The 26,573-nt window shown below is 50.1% G+C and overlaps 1 protein-coding gene across 3 annotated transcripts; it reads left to right on the top strand.

Annotated features, from left to right (window-relative positions):
• Positions 1-59: 59 nt before the first annotated feature.
• On the top strand, positions 60-25,842 carry MAP3K14 (mitogen-activated protein kinase kinase kinase 14). 3 transcript variants are annotated; one of them, XM_064636906.1, is made up of 16 exons: positions 60-190; positions 7,497-7,769; positions 8,271-8,340; positions 10,104-10,317; positions 10,432-11,025; positions 12,210-12,347; positions 14,407-14,536; positions 15,200-15,331; positions 15,741-15,845; positions 16,939-17,102; positions 17,441-17,591; positions 18,160-18,510; positions 19,631-19,737; positions 21,066-21,210; positions 21,746-21,846; positions 22,903-25,842. In XM_064636906.1, the coding sequence occupies exons 2-16, from the start codon at positions 7,517-7,519 to the stop codon at positions 23,065-23,067; spliced, it is 2,820 nt and encodes a 939-aa protein (XP_064492976.1). In that variant the 5' UTR covers positions 60-190; positions 7,497-7,516; the 3' UTR covers positions 23,068-25,842. The 3 variants fall into 3 exon arrangements, with proteins under 3 accessions (XP_064492976.1, XP_064492975.1, XP_064492974.1); XM_064636905.1 differs by having other exon boundaries at positions 79-190; positions 10,107-10,317; XM_064636904.1 differs by having other exon boundaries at positions 88-194.
• Positions 25,843-26,573: the final 731 nt, after the last annotated feature.

Here is a 26,573-nt window from a genome sequence, read left to right as displayed (position 1 = left end):
CCGGCGCCGGGGCGGGGTCTGGAGGGGAGGCCGGGCGATGATTGGCTGCGCGGCGGAGGGGGCGTGGCCGGTGCCGGGCACCGCCTGTCAGTGAGCGGGAGCCGCCGAAGAGGCCTGAGGGGCCGCGGGACCGGGCTGAGCTGAGCCGGGCACCGGGCTGGGCTGTGCCGAACCCAGCCGTGCCGGAGCGGTAGGTGCGGGCCCGGCGCGGGTCCGGGGGGCGGTGTTCGGTGCGAGAACCGCGGCGGTAGGGCCGTGCGGAGCTTCCGCGGCCGCCGGCGGGAGCAGCGTGTGAGGGGAGCGAGCCCCGGCCGGGCGGTCCCGGGCGGGTCCGAGCGGCTGAGGGGCTCTCCGGGACCCGCCGCAGCGCTCTGTGTGTGTGTGTGTGTGTGTGTGTGTGTGTGTGTGTGTGTGTGTGTGTGTGTGTTCGGAGCCTGGATGTCACTGCCCTGCCCGGCACGTCCTCGGCCCCGGGCTCCCCCTGCCCCGAGCTCCCGATTCCCTGGGCTCCCAGTGCCGTGGGCTCCCCCATTCCCTGATCTCCCTGTGCCCTGAGCTCCTGATTCCCCGATTCCTGGTGCTCTGATCTCCCTGTGTCCCGGGCCCCCCGATTCTCTGATCTCCCGGTGCCCGGCAGTTCCCGGATCCGTGAGCTCCCGGTGCCCCGAGCTCCCCAATTCCCTGGATTCCCGATTCCCTGGATTCCCGATTCCCTGGATTCCCGATTCCCTGCTCTCCCGCTGCAGAGGCTTCGCTGATCCTTGGCTCTGGAGAAGGTAGGACGAGGCAGAGCCAAGCTCAGCTCATCCCAACACAACCGAATCCCCCCTCCCCTCTCGCTCTGAGCCTCACCCCTCTCTGTGACACAACTCATTTTTTAATTCTTTTTTTTTTTTTTTTTTAATTTTTGTCTGGCTAAGGGTTAAAATGTTTCTTTGCTGATTAATAAGTCGCTGCTGTGGTTGATCTCAGATGCTTCCTGTCCGCTTTAACGGGTTGCATTAGAAACATGTGTTGGGTGCTGTGCACATGTAGGGCAGAGCACTGTGAAACCAGCACCCATAAACAAAGTCTGAATTTCTTTTTCGACTGCCTTTCTGAACCCTTTCATGAGTAATAACTCGCACTTGTGTGCTGTGACATTAGTGATAAGAATAGTCGTGTCTGTAGTGAGCTGCTTTATTGCATTTTACCTCAGTTGAAATCTGTTATTGGCACGGCCACTGGATTCCTTGGGAATGAGTCACTTGCTATTAACTATTAAATTTTAACTGTATTAAGAGGCTGAATCTTGAAGCCGTGAAGAAGGAGCATAACAAATAAACATAGAACAACCGAAAACCCAAAGAATTTGTGGGACCTGATCCAACATCACTGGAATTAATGAACTTGGAGTTAATGAAGATCTGTCCTGAGCCTTCTTCCCGTGTTGAGTGTGGGAGGGCAGAGCTGAGCTGCTGTAACAGTGATGTGGTGCTGAATTGTTACTGTGGCTGCCAAGAGGATGGAGGCAAAGGCACCAGAACCCTTTTGCTTTCCTTCTGGGACTTTTCAAGTTTGCTGGCAAGTGTCAGATGTGTTGGTGGAGACAGAGGGATCCAGGGCTGGAAGACAGAGAGATTCCCATGTTCCAAGAGGAGCAGCTGGCTGGGAGGAAATGAGACCTGAGTTAGGAAAGGGTCTGGAGATGCTGGGAAAGGGAGATGGGAAGGATGCGTGGAGGGACCAGGGGGAGGCCCAGGAGGGCCAGACTTGTGGGAATTGAGTCTGTAGGGCACTGGGCTTTGCTGGTCACAGGTTAGTGACATCAGGGCCCTGCAGGGCCTGCAGAGCATGGACCTTGTCTTGCCTAAAGACAGTTCTGTTCCACAATCCATATGGATTTGTCCCACTTTGTCCCACGGGATTCTGCTCAGGCTGGACAGTTAGAAACCATTCCAATCAGCTCACAGTTCTGCTTTACAGTGTAAAATCATCATAACTCAATTTGCAGGACCAGTCATAAATTAAGATCACATGGAACTGCTTCCACCTATACTAAATGTATCTAAACTTTTGGGTTTGCCTGGCATTCCAGCCTTACTGCTTCCCTGGAGATTTACTGATCCCCTGAATTTTATAAATGGGATGTAAATTTTATAAATCTAGATTTTATAAATGAAATGTAAAGTCGCAGAGCGATGTAAAGTACCAACTGATGAGAGTCCAGCCCTGCCTGCTTGGGCAGGATTGATTATCATGTGTGTTTGTGGTGGTTGGGGGAAGTTGTCCCTTTAGGTGCTTTATTGTGTCATTTTGTTATAGTTTAGGAAATAACTTCACAAGTGGGTTGTCCAGGCCAGGATGTCATTAAGCAGTGGCCTGGGAGCAGCTGGGAAGCAAATCCTTGCCAGGCTGAAGTTTGTTCTGATTCTTTCTGTTCTCCTCGTTTACAGAGCAGTTGGGGAAAAATTAGCCACTTCTTTGAATGAATGGGGTTGTGGTGGTGTTTGTAAACCCTGGACAAATGGTGTTATTCATATCTTTGTTCAGCAACATGAAAAGAATTGTTCAGGGAGGAAATGAGCAGAGGTGGGTTTGGGTGCTCTGAGAAATTCTGCCCATGGTTGAACCCAGCCCAATACTTCCCCGCAGATTTTGTAACCAAACTATTGCAATATCTTAATGTCTGGCAAGTAAAAAGACAGTGGAGGCTCATTATCCTGATGTTTACAGTAAGCAACACCCGTGGCTGAAGCGGGATTTGGAAATATTTACTATCAAACCACTTTAAAGAACATGTTTACATACTTCCTATCGTCTGTAGTGACTTACGCTTGAGGCCGATAGTGAAATGCTTCAGGCAGGTGGTTCTGGGGGTATTGGGCAGAAGGTTTAGCTTTCCCTGGAAAATTCAAGTGCAGGAGGGCTTGGATACACACGGGAGGGACCCGAGGGGTGGAACAGGACCCCGGTGGGTCAGTGGTTATCCAAGCAGAGGTGAAGGCTCAGAGCACCCTGGAATAGCAACTGCTGCTCTGACTCACCAGGATTTTAATCAGTCAGGCATTCTATTTATTTTCAGTTTGGAGCTCTTAGATACACAAGGGAAGTCTCTTTTCTTTTCCCTCTTCAAGCAGCATTAAGTGTGTTTTGAGGTCGGGGGTGGTGGTGAGTGCTACAACTTTTTTTATTAAGTCCCTTCTGACACAAAGTGAAACTTCTCCTGCTGACAGCACTGAGCAGTTTAAATCACCAGCCCAGGCCTGGGCACAGGAACAGCCTTAAACTGCCTCTGCTGAAAAAGGAACTGTCTGAATTTCAGTTCCATCTGAAACATGGGCAGGGAAGGGAGCTCCTGGATAACATCCAGGCAGGGAGAGAAGGGTGGGGAGGGATGAAGGGAAGCAGTGCCGGGGGTTTGAAGGGGTTGTGCACAGAGCCATGGGATGGTTTGGGTTGGAAGGGACCTTAAACTCATCCAGTTCCACCCCCTGCCATGGGCAGGGACACCTTCACTAGCCCAGGTTGCTCCAAGCTCCATCCAACCTGCCTTGAGCACTTCCATATATATATTCACACATTCTTTGGGCCCCAAACCAGATTTTTAATGCAATCCATCCATTTAACAGGTGCCATCTTATTTGTTTTTTCCTTTGGAAAAACACATTCCTTGACAAGGTTTGATTATCTGACAGTTTTGATTATATGATGATTTTGCAGTCAGTTCTCTGGGTGAGTTTCTGGCTGCAGGTTTGGCACTTTCTCCAGTGTTCCCTGACAGCTGTTAGCACTGGAAGGTCCCCAGAAGGTGTGTGTTCTTCTCAGCTGGCATTCCCTGCTCTGGTGATGCAGAAATTCCTGGCTCTCCCCAGCTGTTGCTTTGTTGTGGTGGTCAGCAAAGCAACATGGCTAAAAATGCTCCTTGTGTTTGAGCAAACCAGCAGCAGCTGCAAAGGCAACCTGAGTTAGTGCTCTGTGCTTTAAACTCCTCTCAATAAGGAAGTGGGAAACCTCACTGAGATAACATGACTTTTTTTTTCTCTTTTTTTTTTTTTTTCCCTCTTCAAACTAAATGTCAGTTTGAAACTGTCTCTGAACGGTTGCACTCAGATGAGAAGAAATCTGCGTTCTGTGAAGCTGGCTTAGGGAGTCTGGGGTATATTTTAAAGCTCTTTCCCAGGTCTTTTTTAACCAAATCTATGGGCTACTCCACACAAAATTCACTGAAATTCTCCCCAAAGCCACTGTCCAGGGAACCTGGAGCCAGGCAGACCAAGCAGGATCCTATATTTTGGTTTGCTGTGGAAGGAGTCAATGCTGGAGAGGTGTTTGCATGACTTTTGTCCAGCTCTGACTCTCCCTGTCCACACACAGTAACTTCATGAAACACAGAAATGCTCTTTTAAGGTCCCTGCTACAACCAGCTTCCAGTTGAGACGGGAGAGCTGGAGAAGGACTTGTTTAGAGAAGGGTTTTAAAGGAGCAGAAAGCCCGTGGTTATCTCTTATATTAGCAGTGCTGGAGTGTCTCCTTAGTTCTGCCTCCCTCCAGGTCTCAGATGACCTTATCCAGTGTTGCAGTTTCTCCCAGAGATTGTCTGGGGGAGGAGTTGCCACCGGAGCGGTGCCTCCCCAGCTCAACTGAGACTGTTTGGCTTTCACTGGGTAAAAACACACTTTCTGTTTTACACCAGTGGGAACCGACATTATCAACCAGGGCTGAGTAAACCCTTGGTGAAGATAAGGAGCAAACAGGCTCCAACCTGGCATCAAAAGCCCATTCACTGCTCCCGAGGCTCCCTTTTATCCAGAGCTCCCTGAGAAAGGCTGGGGGGGTGTCTGGGTAGAGACCAAGGGCCCACATCCAAATTAAGGGGGTTTAGGAGCCCTTTGCACCTCTCTTTGCCCCCTCCAAGCGCTCAGAGATGAGTCAGGCCCGTTCAGTTCTGAATCACACAATCACTGAGGTTGGGATGATCCTCCAGGAGCATCCAGTCCAACCTTCAACCGAATCCTGCCATGCCAGGAAGTGCCAAGTCTTGTTCTTTGAATGTTTCCAGGGATGGTGGCCCCACCTCTGCCCTGGACAGCCCATTCCAATGCCTGGTCACCCTTTCAGTGTAGAAATTTCCCAAAATATCCAGTTTGAACCTCCCCTGGAGCAACTTGAGGCCGTTTCCCCCTGTCCTATCACTTGTTCTCTGGGAGCAGAGCCTGACCCCCACCTGGCTCCACCCTCCTGCCAGGGAGTTGGAGACAGCAATAAGATTCCTTCTGAGCCTCCTTTTCTCCAGGCAGAAGTTACACCTCAAAAATTATTTGGAAGCCCTGATTCCTTATTTTTTAACCACAACTTCTGCCCACCCTGCTTTGCTGCACATCCCATAAAAACATCCAGGGCTTGACTCTTTCAAGGACCTGAGAACTGAGCAGCAACAGTTAAACCAGGCTGGGCTTGCAGGTCCTGGTCCTGCACAGCCTCCTAGACCTGAGTCACACATCAGACTGTCTGAGTTTGCTCTCCTGGAGGCCGTTGCTCACAGTTGCTCCTCGGTCTCTTTGAGTGAGGTATGTGCTCTGTTGACTTTAATCTCAGTAATGGTTCCTTGTTATTCTTTTCCATCTCAGAGGGTGACAAGGACTTGCAGTTTTGCTTCTCCCCTCCCTCTGTTGTCCTCTGACTTGTAGAATTAGGTATTTTTTGGCCATGGGAATTGGCCAGTGCTGGAGGACCTTGAAGGTGAGGGGAGGGCAAGGAGAGACAGAGTTAATGCAAGTCAGGAGAGAGTGAGTATAAAAATAGCTGTGAACTTGTCAGTTTGGTCACTGGTGGCTGGGTTAGTCATCTGGCAGACTCTGCTGCTGCTGCTGCTCCAAGGGATTATTTTACAGCACTGAGAACTGACATAATTTCTGTAGAGGAGAGGGAGCGGGCCGGGTGTAATGAGTGGGATACTGTCATCAGCACTTCTTTTGCACAGCAGCTGTTCTCTGTTTAGCCTCTGAATGTGGTCATTGTTGACTTTCCTTGTACACCTGCCAGGTTGTTAAGTGACTCATCACACCGAGGTTCATGCACTTGGCTCCCAGAGGCCTCCATTCCCCTTTCCTTGGTGGTCCTTCAGAGCACCCACTCCTTTTGGCATTTTCCTGAGTCATCCCTCTTGGAGTAAATGTCCTGTCTCCCCAGGCAGCTGCTCAAGGTGGGGAAAAAAAGGAAAGAAAAAAGGAAATTAAAAAAAGAAAAAAGAAAAAAAATCTGGTGCAGATTGAAGCTGCTGAGCCTCAAAGGTGGACCAAAAATGGTCCTGAGATCCTGGTTTTCCTGGCCTCTGTTCAAATGTCCCTCCTTCTCCTGTACTGGGCTTGTGGTACTTAACACCTGTATGTGCTGGCCGTGAGTGTCTGTGGGTTGTTTGATGGTGGAAATGTCCATTTGAAGGTTTTACACTTGATCTGTGAGAGGACCAGCCCCAGGAAGGGATCTCTGCAGTTATGGGGCAACAGAGCAAATGCTTGTTTAAAAGAAAACAACTGGTTTAACTTCTCCAGAATCCCAGGTGAGGGGCTCAGGGGCTAAGCCAAGGTTGTATTTCCTGTGGGTTCATATTGTAGGGAAATCCTCTCTCTCTGTGTTACTGATTTTCACCCCACAGGGTACCCCTGTCCTACCTATCCTGTCCCTCATTACCTTGCTTCCATGCTTCCTTATGCTTCTCCCTTTCCACTCCTGGCTCCCTCCCACCCTCCCCAGTGCTGGCCAAGGTTTGCCATGTGCTGGGGCTTGTTTGGAGCTCCCTTTGTGCCCCTGGTCAGCTCCCCAGGGGAGGGCAGAGTCTGCTCCAGCACCATCACTGTCCTCTCTCCACCACCACGTTCCATTCATCCTGCACTCTGCAGGAACTCCACTTCTCCTGGGCTTGACCAAGGATTGCAGAGGTGGTTGGTGATGAAGAGGAAGGAAGGAAGGATCTCTGGACAGACAGGATGGATGGGAGGGAGAATGAGAAATGGATTTGGGGGTGAACTGAGCTCAGGGAAGAAAGGAATTACCTGAGTTTTGGCCATTTATGTGCTGTGGGAGCACAGTGTAGTTCCTCCCAGGTGCACTCAAGGAGAAGAACTTTCATGTCTTCCCTTTTTTCCTTTGTTTTGGGTTGAATATTCTCCCTGTTAAGTGATACAGGAGTTTTCTCTTCTCTAGGGTTTCACTGTTTGTATTTCAGCTGAGGGAATATACCAAGAACTAAATTTCCCTTTGAAACCTGTGTGATCTCATATTCTCAGTACTGAAAATATAACATTGAATATTCAGATCTTCAGTGGTCCAAGTCAGGGATGGAGGGGTGGCACTCTGGGAGTTCTTCTCCAGCTCAGAGCTTGGGCAGGACCTTGATTTGATTTAAATTATTCAATAATCTGATACCTTCACAGCCTCCAGTTTGTCATGAACGTGAAGCTGCTCATGTCTGTGAAGTGGTTTGACAAGTGCTGTGTTTTTCTGTTCTCCCTCAGTGTCTCTCTGAGCCTGGGCAATGGCAGTGATGGGGATTACATGCCAAGGAGCTCCTGAGGCAGCTGTCAAGCACAAGAAGGAGCTCACGGCGAGCGAGGGGCTGAAGGAGACAGGGAGTGAAAAGCAGAGCAGTGTTTGCAAAGTAGAGGATTCAAAGAAGGCCATCTTTGACAGCCAGTGGAAAATCCTGAATGATGTAATCACCAAAGGAACAGCAAAAGAAGAAACAGAAGGAGGCTGTGCATCCATTTCTATCATTGCCCAGGCAGAATGTGAGTACAGGCCTGGCTGGGCTTCATTGAGGAGCAGGAATGTGCACTGAGGGATGAGATTTCACTCCCTCGGCGCTCCTGGAGAGCTGAGCCCACATCTATTTGTAATCCCAAGTGGGGTGGAGTTGGTGACACAGCCCAGACTCTATTTAGGAAGCTCATGAAATCTCCTAATAATGTGGCAGCATCCACTGGGTAAAACATAAATAACAGAGCAGTGCACCTCAGCTAAATCTGTGTCCTGGGGGTCATCTGTTCTTGCCTGGCTTCTGAAAGGTGTTTAAAAGAGGAGGAAAACAACCTAAAGCTGTCAGCTGGGAAAGAGCTGGGGGATCAGGAGATAGCTGGGGAGCTTCCTGGTGCTGGGGGAGCAGGACTGTGGCGTGGGTGGTGTGACATGGCTGGGCAGTGCTTTGTCTGGGTCACTGATTTAGCACGTTGGCAGAGTTGTTTTAGTGCAGTTGTTTAAGACAAGTGATGACCCTGTTTTCTTTCCCACAGGTGAAAACAGTCAGGAGTTCAGCCCCACTTTATCAGAGAGATCCTTTATTGCCCACAGCAAACGTTACAGGTGAGAGACTTCTCAACATGAGCACATGAAGTGGCTTCACTGCTGTGTCTGCTGGCTTGGACCTGTTCCAAATCACCCTGGCTCTGTGTGCTTACAGCATTTTTTTCCAAAAACACTCCTGCTTGAATTAGTTTTTTGGTCTGAGGCCTGGTAAAAATGTGTCTTTCCCCAAACACCTTCCTCAAAACCTTTTTTTGTTGTGTTAGGAAAAAAAACGAGTTTAAGCACAAACCCCTTGAAACACCTGCATTGTCTTATTGTCAATGCCTGCAGATTTACTGCCCTGGTGGCCTTCTGCCTCCATTTCTGGATTGGCAAATTTGTTTGGGAATGGCTGAGTGATTTTTTTTTTTTTTGAGGTTCATGGGCTCAAAGTAGAAGGATCCAAGGGTAAATTTTCAGTCTTTTTTTTTTATTAGGTGCTGCTGTTTCCTGGGGCTTTCAGACACTGAAGGTGTGAGGTGCATGGTTTGACAGTGCCCACTGGCTTTGTGTCCCATGGACCAACAGCAGAAATGCAAAGTGACCCCCTTCTGAGGGGCTTTATCTCCCAGAACTCTGCTCATGGGATCCTTTAGCACTGAAACAGCAGGAAGAGATGGAGGGAGCAATGCTGGCTGTGAGCTGCATCACTGAGCAGTAAAGACATGAATGTTTCATAACTGCTCTGAGTCAGTGGGATGGGTTCTTCATTTGAAGGTCAAATATTCTGTTTTCTCTTACAGCTTGGTTCTAAAAAATCTAACTAGGATTAGTTAGTTCCATACAAATCTGAGGATTGGTGTGGAATCACAGAATGGTTTGGGTTGGAAGGGACCTTGAAGACCATCCAGTTCTGCCCCTGACTGCACAGAAATGTTCCTCTTGAGTTCCATCTCCTCCTGCAGCCCCCAGCTGGAGTGCTGCCAGGGCTCTTGTGTATATCCATGCGTTCCTAGAAATCATATTGTAATATTAAGCTTCACATACCAGCACATTTTGGCTTTTTAAAGCTATTTTATTCGAGTTCACTTAGTCATCCCTTTTCTTTGTGCAAAGTCTGTTTTCCTTTCAAACAGAGCAGGCGTTGATGTTATGAACACTTTCATGAATTTAAATAATTTTTTTTAAATAGGCTGCATTTATACATCATTTCTGTGTTCACTAGAAGTCAACCCCAGACTGTCTCAGAGCAGCCTGGAGACATTCAGTGCTTTTCCCTTTACTTTGTCATGTACGAGAAAGAGGTTTCAGGAGAGCTGGAGGGGGACTTTGCACAAGGGATGACGTGACAGGACAAGGGGGAATGGCTTCCCACTGCCAGAGGGCAGGGTTAGATGGGATATTGGGAAGGAATTATCCCTGTGAGGGTGGGGAAGGGCTGGAATGGATTTCCCAGAGAAGCTGTGGCTGCCCCTGGATCCCTGGAAGTGTCCAAGGCCAGGTTGGACAGGGCTTGGAGCAACCTGGGCTGGTGGAAGGTGTCCCTGCCCATGGCAGGTCTTTAAGATCCCTTCCAGCCCAAACCATCCCGTGGTTGTGTGATCCAGTCTTGTTGTTCCTTGCAGAATTTCTAAACCCTGGGAGACTTGTTGCTTTGCTTCCCCTGCCCACATTCCTTTCCCACCGTGCCAGCCTGGATCTTGAACTTAAACACAGCAAGCACGAAGTTCTGTTCCAGTTCTCTGTTGTGTGGCTCTCAGGAGGCAGAGTGCTGGTCCTGGGGGTCAGAGGTGTGGCCTGAGCTGTGCCCCCCCGTCTCAGGGCTGTGTTTTGGTTTCCAGCAGCCGCTCGGACAGTCTCGACCAGATCCCCAACAATGTGGCCCACGCCACCGAGGGGCACATGGCCCCCACCTGCTGGAGGGGGAGGCACAGGGGCAGGGCCAGGAAGAAAAGGCACAAGAAGAGATCCAAGCTGAAAGGACAACCTGCCACTGCTGGCAGGAGAAGTCCCAGAACTCCAGAACAGGAGAGCTGCACCCCCATTCCTGTCCAGGTGAGAATCCTTGACCTTCCCCTTGTGCTGGGGGGATCCCTGTGAACTGCTAACAGGTGAATTTTTGTTGGTTATACTGAGATTCCTCCTCAGCTGTTTTGTTTTGTTTTCTAGGAGGATGAATCACACCAAAGTGCTCTTTACAGAAACAGTTTTTGGACTTCAGAATTTAACAAGGACTCGGTTTATGATCTGCTGCCTTTTGAGAAACCCGACAGAGTTCTGTCCACGGGCAAACCCCATTCCCCAAGGAGCCACTACAAAACTGAACTGCACAAGCTCATCAGCCCCATTCAGTGCCTTAACCATGTTTGGAAACAGAGGGACACTGTCCCCCAGCCTGAAACTCTCCACCCGTTTCCCTACAACATCCTACCCCCCCATTTCCCCCACCTGGCCAGTCCCCTCCCTGCCATGAAGCAGAATGCTCTGGAGTCCTACTTCCATGGGGACCTCAACTACCAGGACAGTCGCCTCTCTGGCCTGAACTTGGAATACACTTTCCCCAAATGCATCAACCAGTCCGTGAAAACCAGCTCAGACAAACTTTCTGTGGAGGAGTATTTGGTAGATGCCTTGAAGGGCAGTGTGAGTTTTGGTGAACCCCAGAATTTAGCCAGCCTGGCCAAGACCTGGAGAGGAGGTGGGCTGGACCCCCAGGAGCAGTTCCATGAAGAAAGTGCCAGTGAAGGCGTGCTGCTGAACGAGGTGATCTGCAGGGGGGGAGGCAGAGCTTCTCCTGGGCCTCAGAGCAGGGGTGATCTGCATCCAGGGGCTCACTTCTGCAGCCAGACTGGGCTTTCTGAAGGGTTCTTAATCTGGCTGAAGCTGCCAAATAAAGATGCAGTGTTTTTTTCTTATCACAGAATCACAAAATACTCCGAGTTGGAAGGCACCCCTAAGGATCATCAAGTCCAACTCCTGCAGTGAAGGGCCCGTCCAGGGCATTGAACCCCTGACCTTGGTGTTGTTAGCACCAAGTTTTACCAGCTGAGCTCAGCTCAGGGTTATTTCTGCAGGATGTGTAAAGCCCTGTCTGTCTCAGGTTTTGGCTCCTCTCTGTGCCCACTCCCCAGACACACAGGCCTGTCTCTGAGCAGGGCCTCTGGACATAGTTCAGCCACGTGCTCTCTGCTGGCTGTGGAGGAGCCCAGGCCATGCAGGAGAACAGGCTGCAATATTTATTGCCTCTGGATGGCCTGGACCGTGGCACAGACAGAAACCAGGCCTGGGTGTGGATGTGGAGGTGCAGGAGGGATGTCTGTGCCTCTGCTGGGAGCAGGAGCTCATCCATCATCCCTTGCCAAACACAGGGCTCGGGCACAGCAAATCCATGTGAATCCTAAGGCGTGATTCACTTCTGAACTCAGTTCTCTCTTGCCACCTTCAGCTCCTCTTAGAGGACTTCTCTGGAATCTGTGACCCTGTCAGTGTTGTCTGTGGAGTTCAGGGTGTCACTTACCTGCCTGAATATATTTACAGTGTCACCTGAGGCACAGTCTCCATCTACTGACTGCATAACCAGCTTTAGCTCACACACAGTGCCTGCATTTAGTCACAGGAATCTTGGTTTGTTGTAGGATTCAGCTTTGTGGTTATGTCCTGCATGAGAAGGGAAGACTTTAGAGCTCCAAAGCCATCCAAATACTGGTGGCTTTTCTTTACAGCAGTGGATTTAAATCAAACAGAGCCCACAGAAATCAAGTAGATTGATCCTGTATCATTTAATCTCGAGCCTGTGATGGAAGTAATTGTGCACAGAGATTTTTGGAGAGATGCTGTGCTATCATTGTGCTGCTTCTGAAAATGTTGACCTCTGTCTGTGCAGCTCAACATTTAAGTGGTTTTTTTTTTTTATTTGCTTCATCTTGTTTTCTGATTTGAACTTGCAGAAACTGAAGCCAGTGGATTATGAGTACAGAGAAGAGGTTCATTGGACCAAATGCCACGGTTCCTTGGGCATTGGCTCCTTTGGAGAAGTGTACAAGATAGAGGACAAACAGACAGGATTCCAGTGTGCTGCCAAAAAGGTAATGATGTGTGAGAGAGGAGGGTTTCCTGGCACAAGAAGGCACAGGGAGATAAATCTCCTCCCAGAGTGAAGTGCTGCTGTGTTTGTGTCCAAGGAAGAACTTCCAGGGAGAGAAGCACAGGGAGAACCTGTATGTGTACAGGGGCCAAGCTTAGCAGCCAAAATTAAGTTCCTTTGGCCTTAAAGTGATCTTAGGTGCTGAGCCAAGCCAAGAGTAGGGATTTCTGAGAGACTTGAGTGACTGCAGAGGAGAAAGAGCCGTGGGAGTTGTCTGCTGATCTCATTATTCTCATCCTGAACCGAGGCTGTGTCAGTGGTTACATGGCAGCTGATGCTGTGGTGAGAAGGGAATAAAGTAGGAAAAACCCAAGGCACTGAAGGCAGAGAGAGCTTTGATCTGCTCCCAGTGCTGGCACATCCTAGTGAGGTGCTGCTGTCACAGATGCAGCAAAGGATGTGTGTTTCCAGCAGTTGGCACAAGAATCCATTTTGCACCAGGATGTGCCACTGCCATATGATATAGAAAGCATGTGGGCTATAACTTGGAGCAGGGTGTTGATTTGCCACGGGGGCCCCAGGGCTGCAGGCAGAGTGCTAGTGCAAGGTGAGGAGAATATAAACTATTTTATTTAAACTTGAATGGTTTCATCCCCTCTTCAAACTGATGTTTCTCACATTCCTCCACTAGAAAACTTCACCAAGCGTGTGGGAAGTGTTTGTCTTGAGTACAAAAATATTAGATGCAGAAAAGAACTGCAGCTTGCATTTTTCAGTTTAAAATGTTCACTTTCCCCCGTTTACACTGGGTTTGATGTGTTGCCTGTGGAAAGATGTAAGTGGCAAAATGACCAGTTCTTTACCCATTTCAGGTGTCAGGGATAGAAACAAAGGTCTTTAAAGCATGTAGGAAACTAATTGCTGTCCTGCATCCTCACGGTTGGCGTGTGGAGCTCTGTGGGGACTCGACCAGCTTCTTTTCTGTCAGTGTGGAACTGTTTAAATGTATTATCCCTTTTGCAAATACAGACTGGGGAGAAATAGCTGTTCCTAGAGGGCTGCATTTTCAGGAAGGAGGATGGTTGTGCTGAAAAGGGAAACATGAGAGTAGGAGAGGCTGAAGGCTTTAAAAGTGTCAGCTTTTTCCCTAAATATTGGAGGGTTTCAAATTATGCTTCTTCATATCAGAAATGCATCTTTTAAGACCAAACTGTGAATGCAGAGAGTTCTAACGTGCAGATGGGACACTTCCCCATGATCTTTTTCCTTTTCCATGAATAAGTGTCTCCAGTTCCTGCTGCCTGCCTGTGTTGGGGGGGACTACCTGACCTTCTTTCACCAGACTTGGTGTTGGAAGCACCTGCTCTCCAAATTCTTGAGGTGAAAGAAAACTAACTATAGCTGGATTGCTGACAGTGAAGAAACATGATGCATCCTTTCCCACCAGAATCTTAATGACTCATGTTTTCCTTCTGGTCTTTAGCAAATTCTTGCTTTATTTTACTTGGCTGAATTCAGGGTTTTTCTTTAACCATTTTCAGGATGAATACCACCTAAAACAGTGATTGTGCACACTTGTGGCTGTATTTCATATTCCCTCCTGCTTGGGGAGAGTTTAATTGTTGCCAAGTATTGCACCATCCTTAATTTCCCCCCCTCTTTCATGAAAGCAGGATGTTCAGCTGTCAGAATTATCCTCTTACTGACACAGAAGTTACCCTCCTCCTGAAGGTTCCCGTTCCCAGTCCTCAGCTGGAAGCTGGAGGCATTGCAACCTGGCTTTTTTTTTATATAAACCCTCACTTTTCTCAGGCACTGAGGATTTAGGGACTAGTTCAGATCATCCTGAGTGTTCCCACTTATTGCTGTACCCACTGCTAAGGAAGGTCAGAGAACCGTGACGTTGGAAAAGACCTCCAGGATCAAGTCCCACCTTTAGATCATCAAGTCCCGTTAGATCATCCTCGTGCCTGTGGTGTTACCCAGACCCAGCCATCAGGGAGGGTCAGTCCTGCCAGGGTTGCTCCCAGGATTTGCTCAGTGCTGCCTTGTTTTTCCAGGTCCAGGTGGAACATTTCCGGGCGGAGGAGCTGACGACGTGCGCGGCGGTGACGAGCCCCAGCGTCGTCCCCCTGTACGGGGCCGTGAAGGAAGGGCCCTGGGTGACCATCTTCATGAAGCTGATGGAGGGTGAGGAAGGAACAGCACAATGCAGTGGACATTGATCTCCTCTTCCTCCTGCCCCACTTTTAATCTGTTAGTTCTTTGATGTATCCAGGGTGCTCATTCCTGAGTGGGTTGGGATAGGTGTGTGTGATCCCTGCTGCACCAGCTTGCTGGGGGGGAATAATTCCCAGTCCCACCTCACTCCAGTTCAAAATGTCTCTGTCTGGATCAGCAGCTGCCAGTTCTCACTAAAACATGCAGCTGGTGCTGGTTTTTGCTTCATGTTGATTTGGCACATGGCACTGAAAAAGGGGATACTGTCCAAGCAAACCGAGATACTTCCATTGCCTGATGCTCTTTTTCCAGCCAGGACCATGGAAAATGGGCTGGGAAAAATCAGCTGGTGATCAGTAGCACCCAGAAATGTCTGATCTGATCACAGAGCAGTCGCTTCTGCTCCAAAACAACACTGTTAAACTGACACTAAGCAAAAAGCTTCATGAACAAGGCCAGTTTCTGTGGGCAGAATAAACTGGGAATGAACAGAAGGAACAGACCCATGTGTGCAAGATAGGGGCTGTCAGACGTGGAAATCCTCACTTTTTCATTGGAAACAACCAGCAATGCTGATGGTGCTGGGCAGAATTGAAAGATAAGCTAACATGGACTCTCTGGATTCCTTTCTAGGTGGCTCCTTAGGGCAGCTCATTAAGCAGAGTGGTTGCCTGCCAGAGGACAGAGCCCTCAGCTACCTGGGCCAGGTGTTAGAGGGCCTGGAGTATCTTCATGCTCAAAACATTCTCCACGGAGATGTCAAAGGTAGGGTGGTGCTTGAGGTACCTCGTTCTTCCCTTCCTTAGAAGAGGCTTGGAGATTAAGTTCTGGGATTACTTACCAGATTTTGAGATCTGTGTTTGAAATTAGAGTTTCCCTTGGTTCTGAACTGCTGGGAATATCATATTTGTCACCTCTGTCTGTCATGAAGTGGGTCTGACAGGCTGTTTGCCCAGGCTGCCCCACCACTGGGGTCCAAGAATCTCCAGGGCAGGTAATTGGTAGTTTATAAGTAGAGATAAATTCCAGCTCTGTACTTAAGCCAGTGACACTCCACAGGAGCAACAAACCCTCTGGGCTCAAAAAACCTGCAGTTCTATGGGCTTTTGACACTTTTTTTTCCATCTTAGTGACTGTAACACAGAGGAGACTGATGAAACTCTTCTCTTTGCAGCTGAGAATGTGCTGCTGTCTGATGATGGGAGCAGAGCCCTCCTGTGTGACTTTGGACACTCTGCTCACCTTCACCCTGACGGGCTGGGGAAGTGCCTGGTCACAGGTGAGGCTTTGCTGCTGCCTTTTCTGCAGAACTGCCCTCCTGACTCATTCTTTCTGCTGAACATTTACATACTGGCTCGTTTGCAAGCAGCTGTATTTTCCAGCCTGAACGTAGCTAACAAGTGTCTCGTCTATTGGTATTACTGTGGTGCATCCCACTGACAGCCAGAGTGGCCTCAGCTTTGGGAGGGGATGGTCCTCATCTCCCACCTTAGAAGGCTGCTCTGTTTTTTGCAAGATTATGTCAGCATTCAGTGTCTTGTCCCTGCAAGAAACCACACTGAGACTTTAAAATCCTTCTCTGGCTTGTCATGTGTCCTCACCAAAGAGCTGGGGAAGAATCCCAACACCCACTAAAGCAAAATGCCTTTTTTTTGGGTCAGTGAGATTTTACAGTGCGTCTTAATGCAGCTGTTAAAAGGGAAGGATATGTTTTCTAATGTCAAGCTCATGTTTTGCCTCACAAATTTACTTGGAAGGGAGGTTCAATCCCTATTCTATGTGTGATAAGGAGCTGCAGGCTTTGAACAGTTTATAAGAGAACTCAGTGCTGCTTTTTGGGTTGAAGTGGAGCCTCTCTGTTCTGGAGCCAGGCTGGGAGAGCTGGGAGTGTTCACCTGGAGAAGAGAAGGCTCTGGGGAGACCTGAGAGCCCCTTGCAGGGCCTAAAGGGGCTCTAGGAGAGCTGGAGAGGGACTTGGGACAAGGGCCTGGATTGACAGGACAAGGGGAAACTATTTTAAACTAAAAGATTTAGATTGAATATTGGGAGAAACCCTTCCCTGTGAGGGTGGGGAGGCCCTGGCTCAGGTTGCCCAGAGAAGCTGTGGCTGCCCCTGGATCCCTGGAAGTGTCCAAGGCCAGGTTGGACAGGACTTGGAGCAACCATGTCTAGTGGAAGGTGTCCCTGCCCATGGCAGGGGGTGGCACTGGATGAGCTTTAGGGTCCCTTCCAACCCAAACCATTCCATGATTCTCTGGAGGTGACTTCTGAAAAGACAAGGATTCCGCCTTAGGCTTCCCACCTTGAACTGGAACTGTTCTCTGGCTCGCAGTGAGTTTTCCAGCAGTGAGTTTTCCTCTGCCTGGTTTTAGGGAACTACGTGCCGGGCACAGAGACGCACATGGCCCCCGAGGTGGTGATGGGCAAGCGCTGTGGCTCCAAGGTGGACGTGTGGAGCAGCTGCTGTATGATGCTGCACATGCTCAACGGCTGCCACCCCTGGACCCAGTACTACAACCACCCCCTGTGCCTGAAGGTGAGCGACCCAGCCCCTCTCCAGAGCCAGCAGATGAGCTGCCAAAGCTTCTTATTCCCAGCCAGGGATCCAGCTGGGTGTCTGACACGGTGCCAGCCCTGCTTTGGGAGCTCAGCATTCCCTGTGCCTCTGACTGCTCTGCTGGGGCTGCTCCTTCCTTACCCCGCTCATGACTTGGGTGTGACTTTTTAACCATTCAGCTTGTAATAAAATTACTGCCCAGGTCTCATTTAGTGCTTTCATTTCAGCTGGAAACGCTCAGGGGGTGGGAAGAACCTTCCTGAAATCAAATGAAGCCTCTCTGGTGTAACCTCTCTCGCTTCCTGTTTGTCACACAGATCGCTAAAGAGCCACCTCCTCTGAGGGAAATTCCACCTTCCTGCAACCCTCTCACTGCTGAGATTATTAAGCTGGGGCTGGAGAAGGAGCCTCTCCAGAGGGCATCTGCAGCAGAGCTCAAAACTAAGACCAGCATGGCACTTGAGGAAGGTAGAAATGTCCTAATGCAGCTCAGCCTTCACACCCCCACTGGGAGAGTTGCTGGATGTGTCAGGGTGATCCCCGGGAAGCACTCGTGTCCAGTGTATTATTTCCACAGGTTTCAGCATTGATGTGTATTTTGGGTTGATGGCTTTTGCCCACAGCTGAGTGTTTCTCACCCAAATAAATAACAATTTCCTGTGTGCTGTCACAGGCTCTTCCTTCTCTGCTGGAGGAGATGATGTGCTCTCTGTGGGTTTCTTCAGGTGTGTGCTGGGCTGAAGCATCAGCTGCAGCTGGAGAGCCTGATATGCAGCAAAACTACAAGCAGAGCTTTGTTGCTTCCTCAGCTGTAAGCGCAGACTTGTGGTCCAGTCTTGCCTCTAAGACTATCATAATTTATTTCAACTTAATCCTGCTGAGTGGTTCTGTAATACAGCAAGAATTGGTGGAGGTGTCTGGTTGTATCTTTTGGAGAAGCTGGGCATTTTACAGCAAACTCTTCCAGTGAAGGAAAGCTTTTACATCTTTCTTTTTTTCTTTCTTTGATAATGTTTGATGGTTTTTGGTTTTGCAGTGGGAGGTGTGAGAAGCCCCTGGAAAGGCGAATACAGAGAGCCCAGACATTTATCTCTGAACAAAGAAAACAACCCCCAGACGTCCCTGTCCCCCACGGTGAGCCCAGTTTCTGAGACTGGCTCTGACCCAAAATTGTCAGTCAAAGTTTCCTGTGCCAGCCCAGTCCTGCCACCACCATCCCTGGAGCAAACAGAGGAGGTCGAGGGAACCCCTTGGAATGAGGACAAGGAATCACCTGAGACCTGGGATCCCCCCCCTCTCTGCTCAACCCCTGTGCCCCTGAGGAGCTGCAGCCACGTGGAGAGAGCCACAACCATTTCAGAACAGGAGCTTCAGCAGCTGGAGATTGGTGAGCACTGGGCTGGGGAAGGAATTCAGCTCTTTGCTTGAGAGCAGGATAAAAATGCAGCTGCTTTCTCTTGGCCTCCTGACAGTTATTTTTGGGTTTTCAGCTTGGATGTCGTTTTGTTCACAGTTCCTTTCTCGTTACACAAATTGCTCAACCTTCCTCTAAATTACCAAAACTAGTAGTTCTTAACCAATTAAATACCCCACAAAGGTAATGAACAGGATTTCCTTCCACTGAGCAGGGGAGGGACCTTCTGAGAGGTGCAGGAGCCTCTTAGAAAACAGCCCATTTCAGACTTGTGCTTAAGTGTAAACAGTGCCAGAATTCCAATTTCACCTGGAATTTTAAGTTTCAAACATCATTCTTTTAATAAAAGGGTAAGCCAGGGTAATAACAAAGGGATGGCAGATGTGAAGCAAAGCAGTACAGTTAAAATCAGTCTGCAACTGTTTTGTTCTGGGCATTGGAAAAGCTACAGCCACCAGCCAAAGAGTTTGGTTACCAGCAGCAATCCAGAACTGGAAGACCAGGAGTAAATTAGTGTGGAAATCACGTAGTCCAGTTCCATTGCCCCAGTATAATACAACATTTCAGGTTGTTTTTTTTTTTCTCATATTTTCTATTTGTAAGTGAATTTAAAACTCCAAAAGGTGGCTTAAAATGTGACTGTGTCAGGGAACTGAGGAGTGACATTTTAGGGGTTGCTGAGGGCTTTCTTCTCAAATGGCTTTGGGTCTCTCTCAGCAGCCTTTTAAGGGCTGGAGATTGTCAGTGCAACTCTCTGCAGGAGCTGAGGGCATCACTTGGACCTTTCCCTGGGCACGGTAATGCACATGGATCTACAGTGACACCTCAGAGGTGTCAGGATGGGCAAGAACTGGGAAGTTTTGGGTGCTGCATGTCATTGCACAATCCCTTTTTGTCCTTCCTGGCTCAGTTTCCCTGCTGTCAGTGCTGGCTGTACCCTCTGCTCAGAGCTGTGTGTCATGTGTTTCACTGACACTGGTTCATCAGCTAAAGCTGAAGAAGCTTTGGGAATTAATTGCAGAACTGTGATAAGAGCAGAGAGGCACGGAAGGAAACACTGGAAATGTCTTCCCTTCTCTTCTTTTTGCTGCAGAACTGTTTCTGAACAGCCTTTCTCAGCCTTACTCCCTGGAAGAGCAGGAGCAAATGCTCTCCTGTCTGAGCATCGACAGCCCCTTCGTGTCGGACGCCAGCGAGAGGGTGAGTGGGAATGGAGGCAGGGATGGGGGTTTTCTCTGGAAAACTGGGAGCTGTGGCCAGCAGAGATCTGGAGTTTCTCACTGTTGTTGCTTTTTAACACCCAGTTTGCTGGAAGGAACCTTGGGAGGAAAGCTTTGTCCTGGCACAGAGGGGTGTTGAGGATTGTGGCTGTGCTTTAGTTCAGTGTCCAGCCTGGATCCTTCCCCCCAGAGGCTCTCCTGTGCTGTCTGCTGACTCAGGAAGCTCCAAGTGTGTGGATGTGGACAATCTCAGCAGCTCTGCCCCACTCTGTGCAGGGGAAGGGAGGTAGGGAAGCAGTGGTGGGTGCAGGAGCTGCTCCAAGCTGGACTGAGCAGCTGTGCAAGGTCTTCTTCTGGCCACCAGTGGGAAGTTTAGGGCAAGACCAGAAGAACAGGGCAGGAAAACAGAGAGCAAATCTTGGCTATTCATTCCCAGCCTCTGGATCTGTTCTCCATGATCTTACTTTAACCCATTGATGCTAATGAATGCATAGTCCAAGCTACTGAAATACTAATTTTAATCATTTTTGTTTGCTCTATCTCTGGTGTTCCTAAGACAGGGAATGCCAGTGAGAAACACTGCACAAGCCTTGTTGGACCAGGGGAGGACAAAAGCCCTTCAATCATAGTTTTCAAAGACATTGAGTCCCAAACTGTGCAGCCTGGCATCTGCAGGAGTCAGCCCTGGCTGGGAGCAGCTTTGTGTCCTGTTTCTGTCCCTCTTCTCAGCCTTCCAGGGCTTTTTGTGGAGGACTGGGAGAGTTCTGTGCAGCAGCTCAGCTGTTGACACACACAGTGTGCAGTGTGGGGTCTGACTCTGCTTGGTTTCCCCCCCTAACTCCTGCCCCATACATTTAATTTGACTTTGGACTGGTGCTGACCACTGTGCTGATGTTGTCAGGTTGTCCTTCCGTGGCTCAAGGATAACACAGACCCTTCCCAGCAGCACAGCAGTGCAGGGGCTGTAGTTGTTTATGCAGTTCATTGTTTTCCCTGTGTGTTTCTGGTGTCAGTAAGTGACAGATATTTTGTGTGATGCTTCATTCTCCTGTCACTCAGTACCACAAACCCCTCTTTTCTCATCCAGCTTTTCAGCTGATCATTGATTTAACTACTGAGAATATCTCATAATGTCTGTGAACTCTTGCATTGCTGTTCATTCCCTTTTCCAGGTGGCACATGAATGTTGCCTGAACTCAAAGCCCAGCCTTAGATCCCCGTGGATTTCCACCTTTCTCTTTAATGTTTACCTCCTGCAAGCTCATTTTCTTTAGGAGCCTTTTGACAAACTTGTGGTTATTTCTGCAGAACTCCATGAAGGCTTCTCAGAGCTTGAGGGACACTATGAGCTCTGGGATTCACTCCTGGAACAGTCAGGCAGACGGGCAGAGCTTCAGCTGGAACAACCTGCTGAGCCGCAGCCGGCACACGGACACCCCCAGCTGCTTCAACGGTGGGTCTGGATGGCTGCAGGTGGGATACACGGTCAGGAATCATTTCCTCAGTAGCCAGAGGGACTGGGAAATGGGTTCTTTGAGCTCTTTTTATCCTTCAGTTGCTGTGTCAGCACAGACCCTCCCAAAGGTGGGTTGTGAGGAGGTGCAGCCCGCCCCGGTCACGGGTGGGAGGAAGGCACTGGGGTCTGTGCAGTGAAATCCAGGGAAGTTCCTGAGCACACAGAGCCTGTTGAGCCGTGTGTGCCCTGCCTTGTGCAACTGCCATGCGCAAGGATTTGTGTTTTATAACCCAGAAACGTCCACAAAGTAATTTTGAGGGCATGTTGTGCAAATCAATACATCCCTTCAGCTGCTTTCCTGCTAAATCCAGCTCTGCTCTGAGTCATTGTTGTCTTCAGGAAGCTCCATGCTCAGCAAAAGACCTACATAAATGAAATGCTTAGTGACAAAAAGGAGTTTTTCCCCTGTGTGTGCCTTGTCAGTCAGTTTTCCTGTGGACTGTGAGGTCGTAACAACTCTTGTGCATTCCAGGAGTGAAAATCCAGATCCAGTTGCTCAGTGGAGAAAATTTACACATCAGGGATTTCCACAGGAAAAAGGTGGGAGACATTGCCACGGGGATAAGCAGCCAGGTGAGACACAAACTGGGAGTTGATTCCTTTTGTCTGAGGAGCAATTTCTTCCCTAACACAGGCTCATAGCACCTGAAATCCAGGGACCAGGAATTGGTCGAGGGTCCCAATGACACCTTTAGTAATAGAACTTCAGTGCTGCTGTTGTGAGTGTGGTACCAGAGGATGTTTTTTGAATCACTGAATCATTAAGGTCAAAAAAGACCTCCAGGATCATCCAGTTCAACCTTTGACCCAATCCCACCATGCCCACTAAACCATATCTTGGAAGTGCCACCTTTCCTCATTGTTTGAACACTTCCAGGGATGGTGACTCCACCACTGCCCTGGGCAGCCTGTTCCAATGCCTGGTCACTCTTTCAGTGAAGAAATTTTCCTAATGTAGAACCTGAATGATAAGCCATTGTTAATTGTCATAGGGACAACAGGAATCTGCATCTTAGGAAGTGCCTGTGCTGCAGCTTAAAAAATCCTTTTTCTCAACTAAAAAGATAAATTCTTTCCCCTCTCCCTAAATCACTATGTGCCTTTTTCATCCTGAGCAGTAGCATCAGCTCAGGGAAACAGGCTGTGTTTGGCTGTGGTGCTTCCAACTTGTTGGTTTGGAGGAGATGTTGGCACACTCCAGTGAACCTCTCTGTGGGCATCCTTGGCAGTCCCTGAAAGAAGCTCCCAGAGTGTCCGTGGGACTGTGACTCATCTGAGTGTAAAATGTGCTGTAAAAGGGGTTGCACCAGTCCAGAAAATGTTCCAGTGGTGCTGGTTCTCTTTGGTGGACTTACAGAGCCAAGTACCACCGACCTGCAGAGGAGTTCACAGCCCCAGGCACCCCCAGGCACGGCCCAGAGCTCGTGGGGGCAGTTTGGCAGCAGGGTGGGCACTGCCCTGTCTGGTTCTGAGACCCTTCCTCCCAGGAGAAGCTCGGGATGTTCCTGCCAAGCACCAGCCTCTCTCCAGGCTCCTTCCCTGCCTTGGGAAGCTGTTTGCCAGGGGGATAAAGGGATGGGATGTTCTGAAGGAGGCTTCATGTGCCGCTCTGTGTGTTCTGCTCCCCAGATCCCAGTCCCTGCCTTCAGCCTGGTCACCAAGGAGGGGCACCCTGTGCACTATGACATGGAGGTGCCCGACTCTGGCATCGACCTGCAGTGCACCCTGGCCCCCGACTGCAGCGTCGGCTGGACCTGGCGCGTCAAGCACGGCCAGCTGGAGAACAGGCCCTGAGGCCCTGCCTGGCTTTGGAGGTTTTTACCTCGTGGAAAGAAGGGATTACAAAAGCTTCCAACCTGCCCTGCCGTGGTGGAGCTCCAGGTGCAGTGGCTGGCGTTCGTGCTGCGCGGGACGGCGGCTCCTGCGCTCGGGCCTCGCTCGTGTCCTTCTGCCCCGGTCCCAAGGCATGTCCTGAGCTCAGATGTTCCCCAGGACGGTGGGAATTACTTGTTTTGGGTGTGAGTGATAGAGCTGGAGGATGGTGGGTGGAAATTCCTGCTTTTTGGAGGAATGTGGTTGTGCTTTCCAGGAGAGCAGGGGGGTTGGGTGAGAACTGTGGCTCAGCCTCAGGGGTGAGGCCGGAGCTGCTGGGCTCGCCCAGGGGAGGAGTTTGGGTGCCCTCAGTGCAGCTGGGGGTTGGTTGTGCTGAGAGGAGCTGCCTGACTTCCTTCCAGATGGAGGAAAAAACACTTCTGTAGGGCTTTGGGGAGCATCATCTCCACCTCCAGCCTATTGCACAGGGAGAATCGACAGCAGGAACTGGCTGGTTCTTGGTCTCACCTCCCACCCTTCCCCGCAGATCATTTCCTTCTTGAATCAGAAAAGAACTTTGTTCCCAGAAAGAGCTTTGCTTGCAGCTCCCACTTGCAGGTCTTGGAGGAGCTGGTGCTCTCTCTGGTGTCTCTGGCAGACAGGGCAGGAGGAGGGTATGGAATTCCTTGCTGGGAAGGTGGAGGGGCTGTTCCTCCATCCTGACTTCAGGTGACCTGTCCTATCCAGGCAGCTCCCCAGGAAGGGGAGGGGATGGTGGCTCTGTCAGCTCTGACAGGGCCGAATTTTGCTGCAGAGTTTATATAAATCTCCCTCCCAGCTGCCAGGGCTGAGCCCAGTGCCCCAGTTCTGTTGGCCCAGCCTGGCCTCACGAGGCTTCCCATCCTCCCCTCCCTTCCAGCTGGTTCATGGAGTGGGATGGGTAGCTGGGCCTGCAATGCCTTAAGCTTTGAACTGTTTTTTTTACTGATTTGTGAATGTTTCGAACATCCTGAAACCTCACAAGTGAAATTCAGGTGGGTGGGTGTTGTTCACCCTTCCCCAGCCCAGAACAAAGCCAGAGGGAGGTGTGAGCCCTGAGTGTGCTTGTTCAGGACTGCTCCAAGGCCTGGCACACCTGGAAATCACAGCCCCTCGTGGTGGCTGCGGCTCTTCCAGAGCTCTGGAACTGCAGTGGCCTCCAAGCAGGGGCTCTGCATCCAAGCTGAGCAGAGAAACAGCTCCTGAAAAACAAGGTGGGCCCTGCTGGATCCATGGAGGTCTGGGGGACGCAGTGGGGCAGGGATGCTGGCAGTTTTCCCAAGCTGAAGTTCACTTGGAAAGTGGCTGGGGAAAGTTAAACTCTGGGCCTCCTTTTTGAGGACCAGCACTCATTAAACAAGGGATGCTCTTCCCTTTGATCTCCCAGAACATGGGCTGGTTTTGCCACACCAGGCAGTGACATCCTTAATCAGAAAACTCCAGTTGTTGATGTAATAAAAAAGTGGAGCTCTTGGAGAAAATTGAAACCTGTCACCACTCTGGGTATATTTTTATAGCACTTTTTGTTCTAAAGCACTTAATATGTTGTCCAAAATAGGCACCTAATTATATCTGCAATGCCACGTTCAGAGGCTTTTTAGTAAGTAATTAACACATTACACACATGTCTTCCAGGAGGGAGTGGGGGAAGGGGTAGTTTGGCTCAATTCCTTTTGAGATGCCATAAACTACTCAGAATTTAAGCTCTGGAGCAGGAGGGAGCAAAGTGCCTCTTCCAGGGTTCCCAGGAGCTCCCAAGCATGTACCTGGCTTCCTCTGAGAGGGAAAACCTCTTGGTTGTTTCTGAGAAGTCTGTGGTGATGTGTCACTCCAAAAGCAGGGTGGGTTCCATCTCAAAGGCTGCACCTCGTGCTCCTGGTGCCTGGGAGGTGCCCCCATGCCCAGGGGTGTGGGAGCAGCAGGACTGGCTGCAGGACTCTGCCCTTCACCCTCAGCATTAACCTGAACTCAGGCCGCCTGCACGAGGGGTGGGAGGGCAGGAAACCCCCCAGGTGTCCCTGTGGGTCCGTGGAGATGTCCCTGTTCCCCAGGTCCGTGGGGATGTGTGTTCTGCACCCTCACCCAGCATTACCCAGGATCTCCAGCCTCTGTCCTGTGCAGAGCCCTCAGTCCTGTTCTGCTGCCACCACCAGCAGGGAGTGAGGCTGCAGGTCCCCAGTCCCTGTCCAGGGTCAGCTCTCACCCCCCTGGGGGACACTGGTGCCATCCCATTGCCCCGAGCTGGGCTTCTCCCCCAGGGAGGGTCTCCAGGTTCTGGTCCCAACCAGCCTGAGATCCCTCAGCTCTGTCCCCTTGGCTTCCCGGGACAGGCAGAGCCAATCCGTGTTCCAGTTCTGTGCAATACTGACAGGAGAGAGTCAGGGGAAGCTTTTCCTCAAAATTTGGCTGGAACTTGGTGAGGTTTCATAACGGGTGTTTAGGACAGAACCCCAGCTCGGGGCGGGGAGGACGAGCAGCAGTGGGAGTGATAAACACAGATGGCTCCTGTCGTGCAGCTCCTTCCGAAAGTCTGGAAAAAATCACTGTTGGTGAGGGAAGATGGAGCTGAGGAGCAGTTTGGGATGGGCAGTGCTGGTGTGGGGGAAGGTGCCAGAATGAGGAGCTTGTGTGGAATGAATGACACTTTATAAAACTGTGATTTCTTGACCTGCATTTTCACAGGGGAAAAAAATAAAGCTAAAAAAAAAATTCTTTTTATTCTCATTGCTGGTGGTTTGATACATTTTCCAAGGAACAAGAGGGTGGTGCTGAACAGGATATTTTTCAGGAAGAGGAGCCTGGTCTGATGAAATTCTGCTAATGAAATTCTGCTAATGCCTTGGGTTTGGGGGATGCAGGGAGAGGTCAGGGAGGGTGGTTGGCACTGACCAGGCTCCCCAGGGCAGTGGGCACGGCCCCAAGGCTGCCACAGCTCCAGGAGTGTTTGGACAACACTCTGAGGGACAGGGTGGGATTGTTGGGGTGTCCTGGGCAGAGCCAGGAGTTGGAATCCATGATCCTTGTGGGTCCCTTCCAGCTCAGGATATTCTGTGATTTCTGGGGATGAAAAGGCAGCAGTAACTCTGGTGGATCTAAGCACAGGCTTCGCTGCATATCTTGACATATCTCCTTCCAAAAAGACAGTCCCTTTCCCTCCCTCTGTCCTGTTCCAGGGGATTTGCTGCACCAGGAGCTGCTCGGTCTCCTGGGAGGTGCAGCAGGTCCAGGCTGTTTTTATAAACCCTCTTTAGGCCCTGGAAGGGGCTCTCAGGTCTCCCCAGAGCCTTCTCCCTTCTCCAGGTGAACCCCTGCAGCTCTCCCAGCCTGGCTGCAGAGCAGAGGGGCTCCAGCCCTTGGAGCATCTCCATGACTTTCTCTGGACTTGATCCAACAGGTCCTTTGTTTCCTGAGGACCCCAGAGTTGGACACAGTGGTCCAAGTGGGATCCC

This window comes from Pseudopipra pipra, chromosome 26 (genome assembly GCF_036250125.1).
Source record: "Pseudopipra pipra isolate bDixPip1 chromosome 26, bDixPip1.hap1, whole genome shotgun sequence".
Classification (NCBI taxonomy): domain Eukaryota; kingdom Metazoa; phylum Chordata; class Aves; order Passeriformes; family Pipridae; genus Pseudopipra; species Pseudopipra pipra.
Note: the sequence above shows the minus strand (reverse complement) of the source record. Positions and strands in the feature narration are given on the sequence as shown.

What these genes read in the sequence shown, in the direction of transcription:
- MAP3K14 (XM_064636906.1), top strand. Translation starts at nt 7,517, where the DNA reads ATGGCAGTGATGGGGATTACATGCCAAGGAGCTCCTGAGGCAGCTGTC. An exon ending in AAGGCGTGCTGCTGAACGAG is followed by an intron (nt 11,026 to 12,209) that starts GTGATCTGCAGG and finishes TTGAACTTGCAG; the next exon opens with AAACTGAAGCCAGTGGATTA. An exon ending in TCTCCACGGAGATGTCAAAG is followed by an intron (nt 15,332 to 15,740) that starts GTAGGGTGGTGC and finishes TTCTCTTTGCAG; the next exon opens with CTGAGAATGTGCTGCTGTCT.